The following is an 18,074-nucleotide window of genomic DNA, read 5'->3' as shown; positions in this document are numbered from 1 at the left end:
TGGGGATGTAGGATGTATGGTTTTGAGTTTGGGTTTGGGTTTTGATGAGGGGTAGCGAGGGGAAGGGATGGATGGATAAATAGATGTGGATCAGGCAAAGATCTTCTTTCTACCTAGCTAATGACATTCTCTAGAATACCTTCAGTAGTTTGTGAACGAAAATCTCGAATTCAAGTACGGAGTATATGATATGCGATCGAAAAGTCCCACTCATTCCTTCATTCCAAGTCTTCGATATTCTTCTCTTGGATCTCTCGAGCTCTTCGATGCGTATTCGTTAACGCAATAAGAAAAGCGGATCTCGTTACTCGATGTTCACTATTCAGTCCCACTTCAGAGCCGTTCGGGAGATTTACCCATTGAGGTACATACCTACCCATGTGGATTATCCCTTGCCGTCCCGCCTTAGAAATCTTAACCCTTGCAGAGATTCCACAATTCGGACAAGGATGGCAACGTGGCGAAAGTGGGATGATAAATTTTCTACAAGTCTCGGTACAGTGTTACCGAAATGGATGCGAACTATTGAATTCAGCAAAGAAGCTATGGCAGTGCCAAAAAAGAGCAGACAGAATATATCACCGTTTTGTATCTTTCGCTACAAGAGTAAAATTAATTGTATAGGATAGAAGCAACGCTTGCTGCAACAAGTCTATCGGACACCAACTCCTTTGGACCGCCGTACCATAAGTACATACTGTACAAAAATGTATCATTATACACCACATACCGCACACCAAAATCAGTTCGTAGAAGTTCCAAGCAATTATACATATAGGGCAAGAAGTATAAAGGAAAGCAAAAAGATAGATTAATCAAAGGAGTAGGTATTGAACCACACCCGATTTGAACGGATAACCTTTCGATCTGGAGTCGAACGCGCTACCGTTGCGCCAGCGGTCCTGTTGATCAATTTCACATAAGGAGTAGTCGGACTGTTATGCATTATATCCTCGGGCTCTTAACCTCTAGTGGTTCGTGGTGTGATTTGACCATCAAGAAATCCTTGAGCACTCACGCGATCGCGAGTAAGATCTTCATATTCGTCTTCAAGAACGGGATCGAAGCTGTTGCAGTTTTGGTTAGTAATGTTTAATAGTCCAGTGTGCAGACGAAGAACATAGACAGAGAAGAAAGGTAACAATAACACATACCCTTGCTCACCAACGATTTCCTTGGTGTATCTGCATAGTTGTTCTAATTGTGTTACACATCCTGTAAGGGACTGACTGTAGCCTAGAAGTTTTATGTTAATTATGTCTTGGGAAAGTAGACAAATATGCTCAAATTTTTGAAGAGCCTGAGTGTCGGAAGTATAAGGTACGTACTGTAACTATAAATTTGAGACCATTTTTTCCCCCCGGGTAAGTTATTTGCCGTCTCATTTGTATCATTATTTTTCTTACTCTTACTTTTCCTTCTACTTCGTTTCGACTTAATGGACATACTACTAGATGTCGCAGGAACATTCATGGATTCCAGTAGAGCCATATGATCTAACAAACGTTTTCGAGCGGATGCTGCGGATGGAAGATATCGCTGTTTTCTAATTAGGTTTGAATATTTGACTGATCAGACAATGAAACTCACAGGAACCTTCCTATCACCTCGCAATGCCCCAGCTAGAACATACAAGTTCATGAGGATACAGGCGACGGCATCACGTCGAAAGGCAAGTAGCGATTCAGATGCCTGCTCGTTCTCGGAAAGATAATGTGGTTGGAAAAAGAGTGAGGACTGTCGTACAGAGACAAGATACTCGAAGAACCGTTCGCAAGCATCGATCAATGCCGAATAAGGAAGTGGATTGAAAGGACCGCGAAGTCGAATTTCATGACGAGTAAGAGCCTGCAAACCGTCAGCATGTTTACAATTATTAGGTAACCAAATAGAAACTTTCAAACATACCAATAGTTGTCGTATCCTAACGAATCCTTCTCTCAGGCGACCTTCCAGCATTTCTTGAAGAGAATTAGTCCTGTTTAAAGGGTATGGACACAAACACGTACCAGATTGTTGCACATCTTTCACACCTGGCTCTTCCCCGTCTTCATAATATACATATTTTGCCACAACACCTGCATTGATTAATAAAAAGTACAGTAATCCTCAAAGTATAGCTTACCTCTGTAGATTATGCTTGAATAGATGAGCATCGACGATAACGCCTTCCTCAATTCATGCCTCGCGACAAATGGCCACAGAAACCAATTAACGATAACAGCAGATACGGTACCAACAAGAAAAGCAACTCCTCGAGTCCAAGCCACAGTAACAACTGGGACATCATTGGGAGCTGTATATGCACCCAATGAAACAACTACAAATGAGATGCAACCTACAATACCAGACCGAGGATGGGGACTCTGTGTGAACCGATACATCATAGGTATCATGAAGATGGCTGCAAATACAGCCATGACGTATGAATTTCCATTGTCAGCACCATAGGCTATACCACCCCACACAGCGCCAATTATAGCACAAAAAGCTCGTGTTATTAAATCTTGGAGATTTCCACCAACTCTGTCAGAATTTAGTTCAAGTTATATCTAAATCGACGATTTGGTACTTGCCTTGGATGCATCATTATCCAGACCATTATAACTGCCCACCAACTTTCATACTTGTTCCACCAACTTCTGCTTTGACTTAACCACGCTGGCACCGATAAGAGAGAAGTCACTATCGCAACTTTGAACGCAAATCTAGTCTCAAAGCCTTGTAAACGATGAAGGACTTTCCAGGTTCTGTATCTTAAGCGCTTTTGTCTAGAAGCTTGTGAGTTTTTGTCCATGGCTATTTCTTCCTCTTCGGCATATGCCCCTCTAGTATCAGTAGGCTCAAGGTCATCATAATTTTCTTCTTCCACTGTGGCCTTTTCTTTCCGTGGAGCAGGTTTATAAACATTTGCCATTCCTTTCATTGTCTTGGCGAGTTCTCTTTGACTTCGGAAAAAGAAACCTGCTGTTACACCACCTCTGTCATGTCGAACTTGTCCATTTGTACGTTGGAGAGCTTTGCCAAATGGATAAGATGGCAGATAGATTCGCCAACCAGGGCGTCTCTGCTGCATTTCGTTCACTTTAACGAGAAGAGCTTCAGCAGTATTTGCGGCTTGTCTGATAGGATGGACAAATAAGAATATTTCAACAACTTCAGGATGGTCAGAGTATGTTGGAGGCAAATTTGGGTTCTGGAGAAGCCTAAGGTTGTTCAAGTCAGTATCAATGGACGGTATGATTTGTTCCCACATTTTTCAGTCTTTGAAGAGCAGCGAACTTTTGAACATAGCCAACAGTCAATGTTCCAGGTCGTTCAATACTTCAAATAGAAATGACGTGCAGCCTAGATGAGAGTTCCAAACAAAACTCAACATATTGGGCGAATAGCATGTACCAAACAGATGCAGAGATCTTATCCCATCAGAATGTCATTTGGGCTATCAAAGATTTATAAAACCAATACGCTGATGTGAATAGCACAGAATCATGGAGACTGAGTATTTTTGTGATAGAAAAACAAACAAGGAATGAAACTACTACATACTGCTCTTCTTCTTCGTCGTATTTGATCTTGGCCTTTCTGATACTCGTGATCGCGCCCACAATGTCAGAAGAAACATCCTTGGGAGGGCCGAGAAATACTCTATGTCCAGACATGTCCATTAACACAGCATCGCATCTTTGCAATGCCATTTTCAAACATGACAATAAATTCGATGTAGGTTCTGCAAGTTTGCTGGCTACCAACTCCACTGCTCGGTCCTCAGTATCTGATCTCTGTAGCTTTGGACGTCGTGGACCATCAATATTGATCACCGAAGCAGAATGAAATCGTCGAATACTGAGTGCTGACGCATCTGGCGATAGAGCCATCTCGGAATCTTCTTCCTTATCGGAGTCATCGAATAAATGCGTTTCCATTCGGAGAGACAAGAAAGATCTTATCACTGCTTGGATTAAATTTCGCAATATCTCAACGTCCGAGGGCTTGAAGCGGGTAACAGATATGTCAAGAACCAGATCTCTGTATGCCTGAGAAAGGTTGACGAAAGTAAATGCCAGCTGTCTATGAACAGTGACTGGCTCTGATTGAGGGAGTTGGAGTCCTTTTTGCATAATTTCAAAAGCATTGTGTAAGCTCACAGCCAATGATCTTGCGCCAGCGTCAGGAACCACCTAGATGATGTTAGCGGTGTCTGATGTGGGAGGCAAAGGGTTGATTGAATTCCGAAGATGCAATTTTCTGCCAAGTTCCAATATGGGCACGACTCACAGAGTGAAATAACAACAGTCTCACCGACAAACAATTTTCCCGGGATAATTATGAAAAGGAACTTCACTTACAACACAGCACACTATGAGAGCAATAGCTTGACCAATCAACCATGGTATACCGTATTCAAATAGTACCCTCCAAGCAATAGTCTCAGATGTATCGGCAAGGCAGGTAAATAGAACCGCCATCCCAGCACACAGCACCAGTTGGTACAATCTAATGTAATACGAACGGAGTGCCGCTATCATGCCCATGAAAACAAGAAGGAAAGCGGCCAGAATTCCTCCATATCCTCTTCTGGCAACGGCCGTAGAATCTGATAGCCACAGCGCAAAAGCCCCCCACCCTAGTCCTCCCGCAGTTCCAACAATCGTTAGTATCGCTCCATCAATCTGAGCGCCAACACTTCGACCTGAATGGTTGATAATTGTCGATATGACCATAATGTAATTGTAACGACCGAGCCAATTTCTGATAACGGGAACCAAACACATAATGTAAGAAATAAAGAAAGGTAGGAACGATTTGATGAGCTTGATACCAGCTCGTGTAGTCACCAATTGTTTGGAAATTTCCTTGATTCCATGCCATTGTCTCGGGAAGAAACGCTTTAATGACAATGGATGATGCTTCTTGAAACCCGCTGGCAATGTGAACTCTGCATCTTTCATGAGCTCTTCATGACTTATTTTCGGCGGCTTAAAGAAGGCAGCATCGAAAAACCCATCTCTCAATTCTTCAACGCCATATGTTTCGAGATCTAAATTATAATCTTGTAGAAGGTCCGACAAGTGGCTCATGTGACTATGACTAAAACTGAAACTGCTTCTAGGAGAAGCTGGATTTGATGTTGGAGGACTTTTGATAGAACCAGGTCTTGAACCAGCCAGAGATCTTGATCGTCGTGGAGTATATGATCCCATATATATACTCGCAGCTGGCGATTTTGCTTGACTTCCTTCTGGTTCTTGTACTCGGATATGTCTATCATTAGTATGAGATCTAATATTCACGACGGGCTTGTGAAGCCTTCGACGAATGTGTGAGCCATCATCTGCTGCTGCTGTAATTGACTCCCTTCGACCGAACCTGGGAGTGAAGGATGGAGTAGAGAAAATGATATGAGGAGGAGGAGGAGGAGGAGGGGATGATGGAGGGGATGATTGATTGTTATCTTCACTGTCTCTGGTGGAAGCCATTGTGGCTGATCAAACGGAGAATGACGAGAAACTATGACGCAAATGAGACTATTCAAATGCATTTCCCGACTCAATTGAGAATATGGGTAAAACAAAGAGAGTACCGGTAGTTCCAAGTAATAGGAGAGTTTATGTTTACAAGTTTCCACCTTTCATGTCTCCACTAGGTAGAAAATAATAAATAATATGGGGACTTGGGATTTATTTTGATCTTCAGTCTTTGGGCGGTATGAGGGAAACTTAAAAGCTTCATTGTGGGATAAGTCTAATAAAAGGAATATCCACATTGGGCAGTTGAATAAACTACCTACTTCGTACTTAGGTCCACGGGCACGAATTCAGGTCCTTTCTTTCCTTTTTCCGTTTTTCTTAAAGAAGCCCCTGTTCATGAACCTCTTATTGAATTTGAATCCAATTCCAGTCTTCAGTACCCAATGATGACTAATAACTTCACAAGGGTCTCTTCTTGACTACTGTAATTTGTGCACGTGCATAATAGACTAACCTAACGAGCCCTGTCCTAAGCTAAGCAAACGCACACCTCCTGGGAAATATCTCCACTCTCCACATCACCCATTTCTCGATATCCCAATCTTTCATATCAGACTTCAAGATTGGTTCATCCAGTATGAGTTCCGCTACATTAAACGGTGTAGGCTCTACCAAGATGTCCTCTTCAAAAGTCATCGATTTGGTCTCCGATGAGGAAATTTCGGAAATTGATGATGCAGCGCCCCACGGTGTCGTTCGTGATAGTTCACGTGGCACACCACAGCACCACCAAAATGCAGCGTCGGAGGATCTCGAAGCGGCGTTAGATGCCAATGAAAACAGTGTTGGAGACGAATTTGCAGAGGAAGAAGAAGACGATGATGATGATGATGATGATGATGGTGGTGGTGAAGATGACGATGGTTCTATGGATAGTAGTTTGATGGCAGATACGGTAGAAGCTTTAACTAATGATGAAATTCTTGATAATCGTAAGTTCACCCCTATCTTCCGATCGTCAAATATGCTAAAAATAGATATCAGATTCTGACCCTGAGCGATGTACTCGTAAGGAAAGTGAGCATTATCGTAACTTGCTTCGAAAACTCGGACCCCGAGAATTCTGTGCAGTTACAGTGGAAGCGGACGCTATCACCGCTAAAAAGCTCTTGACTGCGTTTGGTGTCCTCCCACCAATGCACCTTGAAGGTCTACCCGACGAAGAATACTATCAGTTTCTAAGTTTCGCTATACGCCGTGAATTACAGAAGCGTATCAAAATCCCGACGTATAACACTTTCGACGATGCTATAGACCTCATTAGACATGCCCAGAAAATCATTGTCATCACCGGCGCTGGTATTTCCACTTCTCTTGGCATACCCGATTTCAGATCTGAAAATGGACTCTACGCACAGTACGGACACCTAGGTCTCGAAGATCCTCAAGAGATCTTCAACATTAATAAGTTCAAAGAAGATCCATCAATTTTTTTTGATGTTGCAAAGGCCATTCTGCCAGGAATCGTTCGATACTCCCCAACCCATCAATTTATCGAAATTTTGCAAAGAAGAGGCAAATTACTCACCAACTACACACAAAATATTGACAATATCGAATCCCTCGCGGGAATAATTCCAGAAAAGATTATCCACTGCCATGGGTCGTTCGCAACCGCCACATGTCAAGGTTGCGGACACCAGGTAGATGGAGACAAAATTTTTGGCGAGATCAAAGCTGGGAAAATTCCACGATGCAAAAGGGCAAATTGCCCACCTGATTCTCAATCAGCTATCTCTCGCAAGCGTAAGAGAAATTCGACAGGTGGCAAGAAGAAAAAAAACGGACAATATAGTGATGACAATGAAAGTGATGATATTCCCGAACCTGGCATCATGAAACCTGACATCACCTTCTTCGGCGAAAATCTTCCCGATAGCTTCTCGGATCGACTCAGCAACCATGATAGAGATCAAGTCGATCTCGTCATCACAATCGGTACATCCTTGAAAGTCGCACCAGTCAGCGAGGTAGTTCCATACCTTCCTAGCCACGTCCCACAAATTCAAATCAATCGGGATCCCATCTGTCACCTCGCTTTCGACATCGACCTCATCGGCGAATGCGACATCGTCGTCTCGAAATTGTGCAAGGAGTTAGGTTGGGAGCTCAATCACGCGATGATTCCCAAAGATCAAGAAGTTGAATTCAAGACGCACTCCGTCCATCTCCATCGTCATGACTTCAAACAAATCTACCCCGAACCAAAACCGGCACCGGCATCAACAGCTACCTCATCCAAGACTTGAGCTCCGGAGTCTGGTCTACGGATGCGAAATCACATAACGACATGGCGTTAGGGGGGTCGTTTTCTTCACATTATTTAATTTGCCAATTTGGATGTCCATGGACAAACCCTTGCAGATAGAAAATCTGTCCAGGGCAGGCGCATATACATAGAGTTTCTTAGGGGTCGATCACACACTTCATCTGTAAGAATGGGTACCGTCAGAATTTCATGTCAATCGCGTAATACATACGGTAGCAAGGGGTTTTGGATGAATGGGGTTTTATTGAGGGTTGTTCATGGAGATACAGGGTAGTATGGGTAGTAAGCATATTTATCAATCAATCAATCAATCAATCAGTCAGTCAATCACACGGTGCACAACTGTACTCATCAATTTTATGGTTCCTCTGTCACATTGATCTGTAATTTTCCCTAATGTGCCAACTTCAAGGCAGGTATAAACTAAAAATCTATGCGTACACACATGCACGCCTACATCCATCCATTCTCCTTCATTCATCACGATCCATCCATCTATCCATAAAAACATCCCGGGCGATTGTTCATTCGCTATCAATATCTCATTCATATTCATATCTAATTCGCTCAAAAACATACTAAGCTGGTATCTTATTTTTGTCTGTCGCTCTTTTCCTCCTCCGCTCACCCACTGATCCATCCCTCCATCTCGACTATCTACATCCTTTATCTCCTCCACCCTCAGCAAAACTTTAAATGTGGTATGTGTATTAAAAAGACCGTCGTTGAAGCTAAATAAAAAAAAGGAATAATTGAAGGTAAAACGCCATAGTTGTATATTTCTTTCCACCCTTTACGCCGAGTGCTCATGTTGAGTAGCACAATGACTTTCGCGATGAAGAGCAAAACCCCAAAACGAGGGTTCAAGCGCTAATGTAAAGTTACATATCTACATAGAGTCTGGGTTCTGTACTTATCAAATAAATGATGAATGAAATTGGTGTTATTCATCGTTTGAAGATTTCTTTGTTGGGGTAGGAATCTTCAATGTCGGAATATCAGCCGCAGGGACTGGAGAGATTTCCGAGATTTGTGATGGTGGAGCGTTGAGATGAGTTGGATTTTCGGTGATGATTGGATCATCTGGCTTGGTATCTGGGTGAATTTGAATTTCATCAGAAGCTTCCAGTTCCGATCTTCCTTTAGAACGTGTAAATCCCATCGCGTCGCTCTCACCGTAGTTTCTCTCAATCGGAGACCATCCAGCAACACTACCAGCGATGATACCTGCCATGACAGTTGTGGCACCCAATGCTGAATTTGATCGAGATCTGGTGCTTCGTCCACGTTTGCGAGTTTCAGGAGTTGAGAAGCCATTCTTGCCAAAAGCGTCCTCACGGTTGGGATCGTCTGAAGGTGTTCCTGGTGCTATAGAATTTTCTCTTGATCGAGAACCACTCCTAGAACGTGGCAATAATTGATCGCGAGTTTGTTGCATTGCAAATTTCAAGTTATTCAATCGACCACCCTTGAATTTCTTGAGGAAAGTCAATTCTTCTTTGACATCTGCCAATGGCTTAGGGAATCTGAATTGCTCTTCCTCATCAGAGATGGTAACTTCTGGGTTCTTCTTTCGGTTCATCAAATAGCTTGGAACCAGCGAGATAAGTAACTCATCAGGGATGAGACGTATGCAAGCTCCAACTGGGATAGACAAGAACCCAAGAATAATAGAGTATGCCCATTGAGCTGCGTTAAGATGAACCACATTGAAAGCTTTGCCACCAACATAGATAATCATAACCTGACCACCGACCATGATGACATTGATTCCTATAAAGAACCAATTGCGAGAGACTCCTTCGAAGATGTTGAACTTGTTATCAAGACGACGGTTGCTATATTGAGTCAGTATGGATTCAAAGTTTTGGGGTTTAGAAAATACTTACTTCCATTGATTGAAGATTTGCATCCATACGAATGTGTTGAAGACAAGAGTTGGAATCTGTGCGATTTCCCGATCTGATTGATAAGAAAGAATGCTTTCAGCACCGAAGAACAAGAGTAAGGTAATGGTAAGTTGATAGATTGATTCGCCAATAATCATTTTCCACATCGTCATAGTGATAAGGGGTGCAGATTTTGGGTCCGGTTTTCGGTCAAGAATACTCGCGGTTGGTGGATCGGTAGCCAATGCAAGAGCTGCCATAGTATCCATAATAAGGTTAACCCACAACAATTGCACAGCAGTAAGAACAGATGTTTCGTCCGAACTGGCAACAGCTGAAATGAAGGTTAGAAGGACGGCAGTAATGTTGACAGTAACTTGAAATTGCAAGAATTTCTTTACTGCATCGTTGACAGCACGTCCCCACATCATAGCCTTGACAATGGAGTTGAAGTTATCGTCCATAAGAATAATAGCAGAAGCTTCCTTTGCAACCTCAGTACCAGCGATACCCATAGAGAAACCAACGTCAGCCTTCTTTAAGGCAGGCGCATCATTGGTACCATCACCAGTAACTGCAACAGTTTCGCCGAGTTTCTTGAGAGCTTTAACCAAATCCTCTTTGTCTTTTGGACTGGATCGTGCAAGTACTTGTAAACGTGGAATAATCTGCTCCTTCTTGGCCTGACTCAAATTTCGGAAAGTGGGACCTTCCATGATGATACCACCTGGAGTGTAGATACCACACTCTTCGGCAATAGCTTTAGCAGTTACCATGTTGTCTCCAGTAACCATGCGAACAACCACACCAGCGTTTTGACAAATACGAACCGCCTCGGGAACGCCATCACGAAGAGGATCTTGAATTCCTACAATACCCAAGAGAACCATTTGCTTGAAAATGTCATCGAAAACAACTTGGTTCTTCTCTCCTTCGATGATTCGAGCGCCCTTGGCAGGCCATCTATCGAAATCTTTGTATACGAGGGCGATGGTACGGAGCGATCGGGAAGCATAATTGTCAATGAGTGAAGTCAAAGTTTGACGATTATCATCGGTCATGTGAACGCTGCTAGCGTCCTTAGTTGGGTCGCGAATGATTTCCGAGCACTTTTCGAGAAGAATCTCAGAAGCACCCTTAACGTAGAGCCTATATTTTCCATTGTCAAGTTGTACAACAACTCCCATACATTTTCGGCCTGAATCAAAGGGGATCAATTGGATAATGGTGGCATTAGAACGCTCTTGGTCGAGTGAGCTAAGTCCGATGTGTTCTCGTACGAAAAGTAAGAGTGCAGTTTCTGTTTTGGAACCGATGAAGCTGCTTTGGCCTTCAACCTCACCCTCGAAAGCTGTAGAGTTCAGAACAACCGAGTGCTTGATTAATTCCTTGACACTTGGATCCAATGTAGATACCACTTCTCCGGGCGACAAATTGTCTACTTCTCGCTGTGGTTGTTTGCCTTTGTCCACTTGATCTTTGTCAAGCGATTCAACTATGCCACCAAATCGAGAACTGGTTCCTAAGGTTCCTGCAACGACCAACATCTTATTTTGAGTCAAAGTACCAGTCTTGTCCGAGCAGATAGTAGTAGCATTTCCCATGACCTCACAAGCTTTGAGATGTCTAACCAAATTGTTATCCTTCAACATGCGAGTTGTAGCAAAAGCCAAGGCCAATGTGACGGCAAGCGGTAAACCTTCGGGAACAGCGACCACAATGATTGTAACTGTGACGATGAAAATGTTGAGAAATTCTTGACCCTTTTCGGTTGGGGTATTGTGGTTTTTAGGGAGACGGACCAGAAATTCGATAAACAGGACGATGAAGAGAAGTAAACCTGCAGCACCACCAAGCTTTGCGATGTATTCGGCGAGCGTGTTCAATTTTGTCTGAAGAGGTGTTGACTCAGGATCTTCTCGAAGTGCAACCAATGTCTTTCCATACATAGAGTTCACACCTGTAGCTGTGACCATAAATGTTCCGACTCCCTCACTGACCTGTGCCCCTGAGAGAATGAAAGGGTCCAATTTCCTCAAGCTGTCGTGATTTTTAATTGCATTGTAGACATCATCAGCTGGTCGCTTTCGGATCAGATCGGACTCTCCGGTTGTCTGAGATTCGTTGCAAACAACATTGTGTCCTTCGATGAAAATTCCATCCACGGGAATCATATCTCCTGGTTCCAGATGCATAACATCACCAACCAAAACATCAAATACCGAGATTTCCACAGTTTTTCCAGACCGAATCACATTCACATCGCGATCTTCCTTTTTCTTGTTGAGCTTGACGAATTGGCGTTCCTTTTGATAATCGTTAAGGGATCCCACAATGACCACAACCAGAATGGCTACAATGATAGCGACACCTTCGACCCATTCGATAGGAGGATGTTCCGAGTCGTGTTTCGTTCCAAATGTCTGATAAAGCCCAACACCTAAAGATATCGCGGCTGCTATCGATAGCAGGATCAGAACCTTGTCATTATAAGTAATCCACATCAATTCGAAAATGCTTTTGCCTTTCTTCTCAGGTAATCGATTATCCTTGAAGACGCGCTTTCGATCAGAATAAGCGCCCTGTGCTTGAGTATGCGATTGACCATGTCCAGATCCTGTTGATGGCAACGAAGACACCTTGGTAGCTACAGGGTGCTTCGAGGATTTCGATTGTTCACTGAGATCCGATGAATCTCGAGACGCGGCAGCTCTTGCGTCCTCGAAAGATATCGTTCCATCTAATGACTGCTCGTCCACACTCAAACCACTTTTTCGATCCGTCCGTAATCCCTTTTCTAACCCTGCAAGACCTCCGAGGGCGTAAAAAGCCGCCAAACTTTTACCATTAACTAATTTGTTAAGTTGTCCTTGAGAGAATCCAAAACTGTTGTTCTCAACTTCAAAGTCCTCTTCAGTTCCTAGATCCGGCTTCAAAGCATCCGGATCATTCATTATATCATTATTTCCATCCAACTCTCTGTGTTTATCCATCTGTCCTGCGGTTGAACCTCCAGCGCAGGTGTCTCCACTGTAATTTGTATTTGAATGGTTTCCATCGTCAGATTCAATCGAGTTCTGTCGTGATCGAAGACCAGGAACTGCTAGGAATCCCGGGGTGCCTCTCGACGTTGGTGATGAGACATTATGTGGTGATGTCGGCCTGCTGTCTCGACTGTCAAAAGAGTTTGTTGCTCTTAATTGTGGTATCGACGAATGACTTCCTTGACTAGAATGATGAGGAGCTCGAGGTTGTGATCCTGTTCCATCATATGTCGTAGGACTGATATCGCCTTGTAAAGTTGAAGGGGAGTTGGGTAGAGCCCTCAAAGCAACCGCGTCGTTATCCATAGCTTGAGGTGGACTCATGTTACGAACAGCAGAAGTATCGATTGTTATCGTAGGACTTTACTCGGTGAAACATTAGCCATTTTGGGCATGGAATTGTTGGTATGTATAGGAAGTAAGGAGTCTAAGACTTACGCTCTTTGCCTCTTCGCCCCCGAGCTTGGAGCTGGAGAAGTTCCACTTGAGTCGGACATACTAAATTGATTTCTCTTTCGTTATTTCGTCAATACACAGCCCGAGGCGCAAGCCTTGGCGGTTATTTGATGGAATGAAGGTTCTTATGACTCGTAGGCATCGAAGAGAGGCTGTGTTATGGATGATGGAAGCGCAAATCTAGAGAGTCAAAGGATATATAAGCCAAGGTCTTCCAAGCTATGTGAAAATGAACCTTTAAATTTTGTTCACATGCCAGTTTCCAATAATCATGACAGAAAGTTGGTCGAAAAATATTGTCCGAGAAGAATATCCAAGAGAAACCACGATGAAGAGAAGAAGGAAGGGGAAAGGGTTATTGAAGCCTTGTGCAATTGTGGATATGAACAACAGCAGAGGAGTATGATAGCTCACCTAGAGGACTTGTACATCAAACAGGCCACAACACTTTGACTTGCAACTTCACCAAAAGTGTTTGGCGGTCAATGGCTTGGAATTTCCTTGGGAGGTAGGCGCAATTTGGTGATTGAAAGGCTCCAAGAGGTTTCGATCCATTCGCAAATCAATATAGTTTGCGACAACAAGAACAAGCTCTCCTGTAGCTTGGTGAAGTTGATATTGAAGGAACCGAGCACTCTACTCTCTTTTTTTCTTTTCTTTTCTTTTGAAACTTTCTTATTGTTCTTGAGTTCAATGTATTTCAAGGAGTACGCGGTGTAGAATCGTAAGACCGTAGTAACCCACGATAGGATAGGTAGGTAGGCATAGATAGAGAAAAGTAGTTCAGTGAGAGAGAGGAGATATTTGGACAGGGTTAGTGCCAAGCCTTTTACATTGAGGCAGTGCAAGAAAACTTTATTTTGCAACAGAGCGTCAATGGAACAAATTGGACAAATGAACGAATGAACAATCGATACACCACGGATCCTTTTGGAGAACTCCTACCCACGAAACGAAAAGGGCGGTAGAGACTGGAGAGTCGAGACTGGAGTACAGGAGAAGAAAAGAAAGAAAACGATAAGGAAGTTTGATTGGATTTCATCATCATCATCATCATCATCATCATCATCATCATCATCATCCTCATCCTCATCACTATCATCATCATTTGATTGTAGATATACCTTTTACCTAGGTAGAGAGAGAGGGAGAGAGAGAGAGAGAGAGAGAGAGAGAGAAGAAGATGATGATGATGATTTAGAACGTACCTACCTACTTGAGCACAGCAATCTCTTGCTGTGTTTTATTCAACCCAAACTCATCATCACAACACAGTCACAACCACAATCACAATCACGATTCAATGTCGATTAACACACATTCAAAAACCCACGGCACTCGACATGGGAAACAAAACAAACGGACACCAATTTGGAAGACCCGCCCGTTTGTTGCCATCCTATGGCCAACTCTTTCCATCTTACTTTATCCGGATTAGCTTCCCACTCAACTTATCCTACCTAGGTAGCATAATCACAGACAAGCTTTTCATTCCGATGTTCTAGACATCCTACGGGAATTGGGTGATTACTGGATTACTTGATGAGGATTAGTCCTACTCAGGCACCTTCTCCACTTTGAATTTGAAAGCTCTCCTTCTCCTCCATGATACTCCACATCGGGGCTTTCACTGAATCCCGTCACAGCTCAGAATTTCAGGATTCAGTGGTTGGTATTGATGTCTCTCGTTTCTATCTTCTTATCAATATCGTCGTCATCATCAAAGACTATTATTTATTCACTATCAGGACATGATGGAATTCCAAGACCTTGTGCCAGAAAGGAAAGTCCAAGCTAATCAAGCCAACCCAACTCAACTATTACATCGACAGATGATTTGGGTGGAGGAAAGGGAGAGAGCTAGAAGAAATCGAATATGATGATCAAAATGCTTGGAAGTGTCACAACAACTTTGGATATTTGTTGTCTCCAATCAAAGAGGTCAAAGAGATTCCCTATATTGATCAATGAACGCTTGCTTGGCATACCATATCACCAATCAATTATCAATCGGATATCATCAACCATCAACTTGAGGCATTTTGATGGATTTCAACCATTCAACAACTGTACGAGGGAAACGGATGATCACGGTCGTACCAAACAATCAATATGGGGGTATGTGAGTGTGTGAGTGTGTGAGTATGCTCTCATCCATCCCCATCTGCACATGCAAGTTTGTGTCGCCTTAATATTACAGCTAGAGCATGTGTTGTAGTACAAATTGCCCCATCTCAACCATTCGAAACGAAGATATACCGGTATAATATGTTGCCCTAATAATGACGGCACCACCCTCACTTGAAACGCGGCAGAGGAAAAAGAGTTTTTTCAAACAAATTCTTCTCCACATTGAAGTCTTCCAGAATCGACGACATCAAGCATCAACCTTGGCATGTAATCTATAGGATCGGAGCTATACCTGTCAGAAACCTCTTGAATCCATAGGATGCCTCAGACTAATAAAAGTTTTCATAAATTATCATTTATGATAAACGTTTGTTTGATAAATCCTCAAATCTCATGTTGGGGGTTGAGAATACCATAGACAAGGATTACCACACCTTTGAGAGAAGGCTGATGATATTCTCTCTAATTCATGATTCATCATTGGATTGGATCACGGTATCCGTTCGAACTTTCCTCTACTTCGATACACCCGCCCGCCAAAATTACAGAATCACAGGAATTTCCCACCGTGCACTCCTATTCGCTTCCCACCCTCCAATTATTTACGTCGATTGCCTGATCAACAAAATTACATCTCTACAGAGTGTTCCGTACACTTCATCAGGCGCCGCCTCCTTCAATATCCCTCGCCTTGAGGCATTTGATTCGCGTAGATATTCCAAATTCTTCCTTGTGCCCAGAGCAATGCCCCTCTTGGCTATGCTTGGTAGCGAGTACCAGATTTTTCGAGATACGCCCATTTGCGCCTCCAAAGAAAAAGAATCATCGAGTTCAATTTTGGGGGTTACCCGAGGCGGACATCGGAGAATTCTGAAGAATGTACAGCTATCCATATTGCCCAAGACGCAATTCTCGGTTCCGGTTTCAACACTGCGTCTGTATGCCATGCATTCGGTTAAATTCATAATGTCCTCGTGCTTATCTATCTATTGACCTCCGCCGGATCAGATCAGATACTGCTCGCAAACACCGGTGGGCTCTGTAAAAGGCAAATTAAAATAAGCTTGGATATATCATATCGTAACCTTCTCTTCCTTCTTCTTTGGACTTTCTATCCATCAAAAATGTTTTGTACCTGCCGGAAACGGCGTTCTACGCTGTGATAAGGTGGCAACAAAATCGGGGTAAAGGGGGCGCAGTCGCTTAGTACGACGTGGGAGCTTATCGGTTTGATACCTAGGCGTGTAACGGTAAGATAATGTTCTCTTTGCTGTAACTAGTGATTAGATGGCTATCTATCACACCATTTAATCACATCACATTTTCAAGCAGGACTTGTTTTTTTTTGGCGAGAATTTTTTTTTTTTTTCAGCAGAACCAAGAAGGCTGTGTAGATGTGGAACACTATGATCGTCGTTCTAGATCATTTCACTCACTCACTAGCATTATACCGTATCTATGCGTATGGTAGATACCTTGATAAGCTATCAAGACTCGAGATCTTTCAAGCTTTTATAAGCGCTCGGAGATGAATACTATCGTATGGAGTCCAGAGCTCCACCCCGCAATTTCATGTACCTGTACGAGAGATGAATCTTTCGCTAAGCCACCTTGGCTTGTTATTCATTCTTGACTTGAATATTGTGTTATGTTATGTTATGTTTCGTATCAGGTTTTCAATGTACGTCTTTCTGAGATAGTAATGGTGATGGGACTGTGCTTGTCATTTTGCCTGTGCATGGAAGCGCGAATTCGAATACGGTTGTGTTGGTATGTACTTGGCTAAGCCGGCGAAGTGCAAGATGGATGGGCGATTTGTTAGTTCGTTCGTTCCTTGATATTGTCTATACTATGCTATGGTGATGAATATCTTGCCGAGAAGCTTTCAGCTACAATGGATGGGTGATGGGTGTTAGCACTCTCATTATTCATACGGTATCTGCTGATCATGATGTATCTGCTTGCAAGTGTAAGTACGTATAAGCCGCGATGAATTTGTCGCGCTTTCACAGCCAGACTCGAGACTTGAGACGCAAGACTCAACCCAATACTCCCTGATTCAGAATCAAGAGGCAAATCACCTCAGCCACACTTCCATGTGGCAGATTCGTATCTGAAATGTTTTTCACAAGGAATGTGGAATTGTCGATTCCCAATGGCACTATGACACTATCTATATAAGTATATGTGTGTGTGTGTATGTATGCATCCACATCTCATCACCACACGAGCACTCCATGCATACATCTCCTCCGCCCCCTCCCCCCACACACATACCCACCTACCTCGTGTACATCGCAATTAACAAGTACTAGCTAAGTAGCTCCATTCCATCCCATTCAGATTCCACGGTGACATACCACATGTATCAAGCATACATGCATACACGTATTCTATCCCGGCTGTGCGTATCGTATCGTATCGTATATCGAACCGCAGCCCGCTATGTATGCGCTGTATTATGATTCTTATCCCGCAGTCTTCACAGCCTCAAGGATGCTAGGAGTTGGAGGATAGATGGAGACGAGAGGAGATGTGTTGTGTTACCTTGGCGAGGAAGTAGATTTGTATGTGACCATGTACTTACGTATCTTGCAATCATTTATTTATACTCAATGTGCTCAACGACAAGAACAACGAATTGAGAATCTCTATGCCCCTTCCCCCCGTTTTCCTTCCATGCGGATTAAAATCACGGAAGCGGAAGTGGAATTGTAGAAATACAACTGCACTACGCATGCTACGCATGAGAGAG

General features: G+C 43.1%; 3 protein-coding genes across 3 annotated transcripts; 1 reads left to right on the top strand and 2 right to left on the bottom strand.

Moving 5' to 3' along the window:
- Window positions 1-961: 961 nt before the first annotated feature.
- Window positions 962-5,480, bottom strand: EAF01_001828 (uncharacterized protein; the record flags this gene model as incomplete). The annotated part of the gene is made up of 10 exons (XM_038910078.1): window positions 962-1,067; window positions 1,155-1,236; window positions 1,329-1,539; window positions 1,591-1,848; window positions 1,909-1,961; window positions 2,010-2,078; window positions 2,126-2,526; window positions 2,577-3,206; window positions 3,550-4,181; window positions 4,350-5,480. 10 exons carry the CDS (start codon window positions 5,478-5,480, stop codon window positions 962-964), a joined length of 3,573 nt encoding a protein of 1,190 aa, XP_038774890.1.
- A 628-nt stretch (window positions 5,481-6,108) lies between these two features.
- EAF01_001827 (uncharacterized protein) lies at window positions 6,109-7,780 on the top strand (the record flags this gene model as incomplete). Its single annotated transcript, XM_038910077.1, has 2 exons — window positions 6,109-6,463; window positions 6,516-7,780. 2 exons carry the CDS (start codon window positions 6,109-6,111, stop codon window positions 7,778-7,780), a joined length of 1,620 nt encoding a protein of 539 aa, XP_038774889.1.
- A 382-nt stretch (window positions 7,781-8,162) lies between these two features.
- On the bottom strand, window positions 8,163-14,110 carry EAF01_001826 (uncharacterized protein). The gene is made up of 4 exons (XM_038910076.1): window positions 13,604-14,110; window positions 13,172-13,369; window positions 9,690-13,094; window positions 8,163-9,638 (listed from the first exon to the last, which is right to left on the bottom strand). The coding sequence occupies exons 2-4, from the start codon at window positions 13,228-13,230 to the stop codon at window positions 8,744-8,746; spliced, it is 4,359 nt and encodes a 1,452-aa protein (XP_038774888.1). The 5' UTR covers window positions 13,231-13,369; window positions 13,604-14,110; the 3' UTR covers window positions 8,163-8,743.
- Window positions 14,111-18,074: the final 3,964 nt, after the last annotated feature.

This window comes from Botrytis porri (genome assembly GCF_014898465.1).
Source record: "Botrytis porri strain MUCL 3234 chromosome Unknown BPOR_002, whole genome shotgun sequence".
NCBI classification, from domain to species: domain Eukaryota; kingdom Fungi; phylum Ascomycota; class Leotiomycetes; order Helotiales; family Sclerotiniaceae; genus Botrytis; species Botrytis porri.
The sequence above is the reverse complement of the archived record's forward strand: the minus strand, read 5'-3'. Positions and strand labels throughout refer to the sequence as shown.

Bases quoted from the DNA above. Each gene is read 5' to 3' on its own strand.
- EAF01_001826 (XM_038910076.1), bottom strand. From the start codon at position 13,230: ATGTCCGACTCAAGTGGAACTTCTCCAGCTCCAAGCTCGGGGGCGAAG. The intron at 13,095-13,171 runs GTAAGTCTTAGA...CACCGAGTAAAG, and splicing joins GGGGCGAAGAGGCAAAGAGC to TCCTACGATAACAATCGATA. The intron at 9,639-9,689 runs GTAAGTATTTTC...GACTCAATATAG, and splicing joins CAAATCTTCAATCAATGGAA to CAACCGTCGTCTTGATAACA.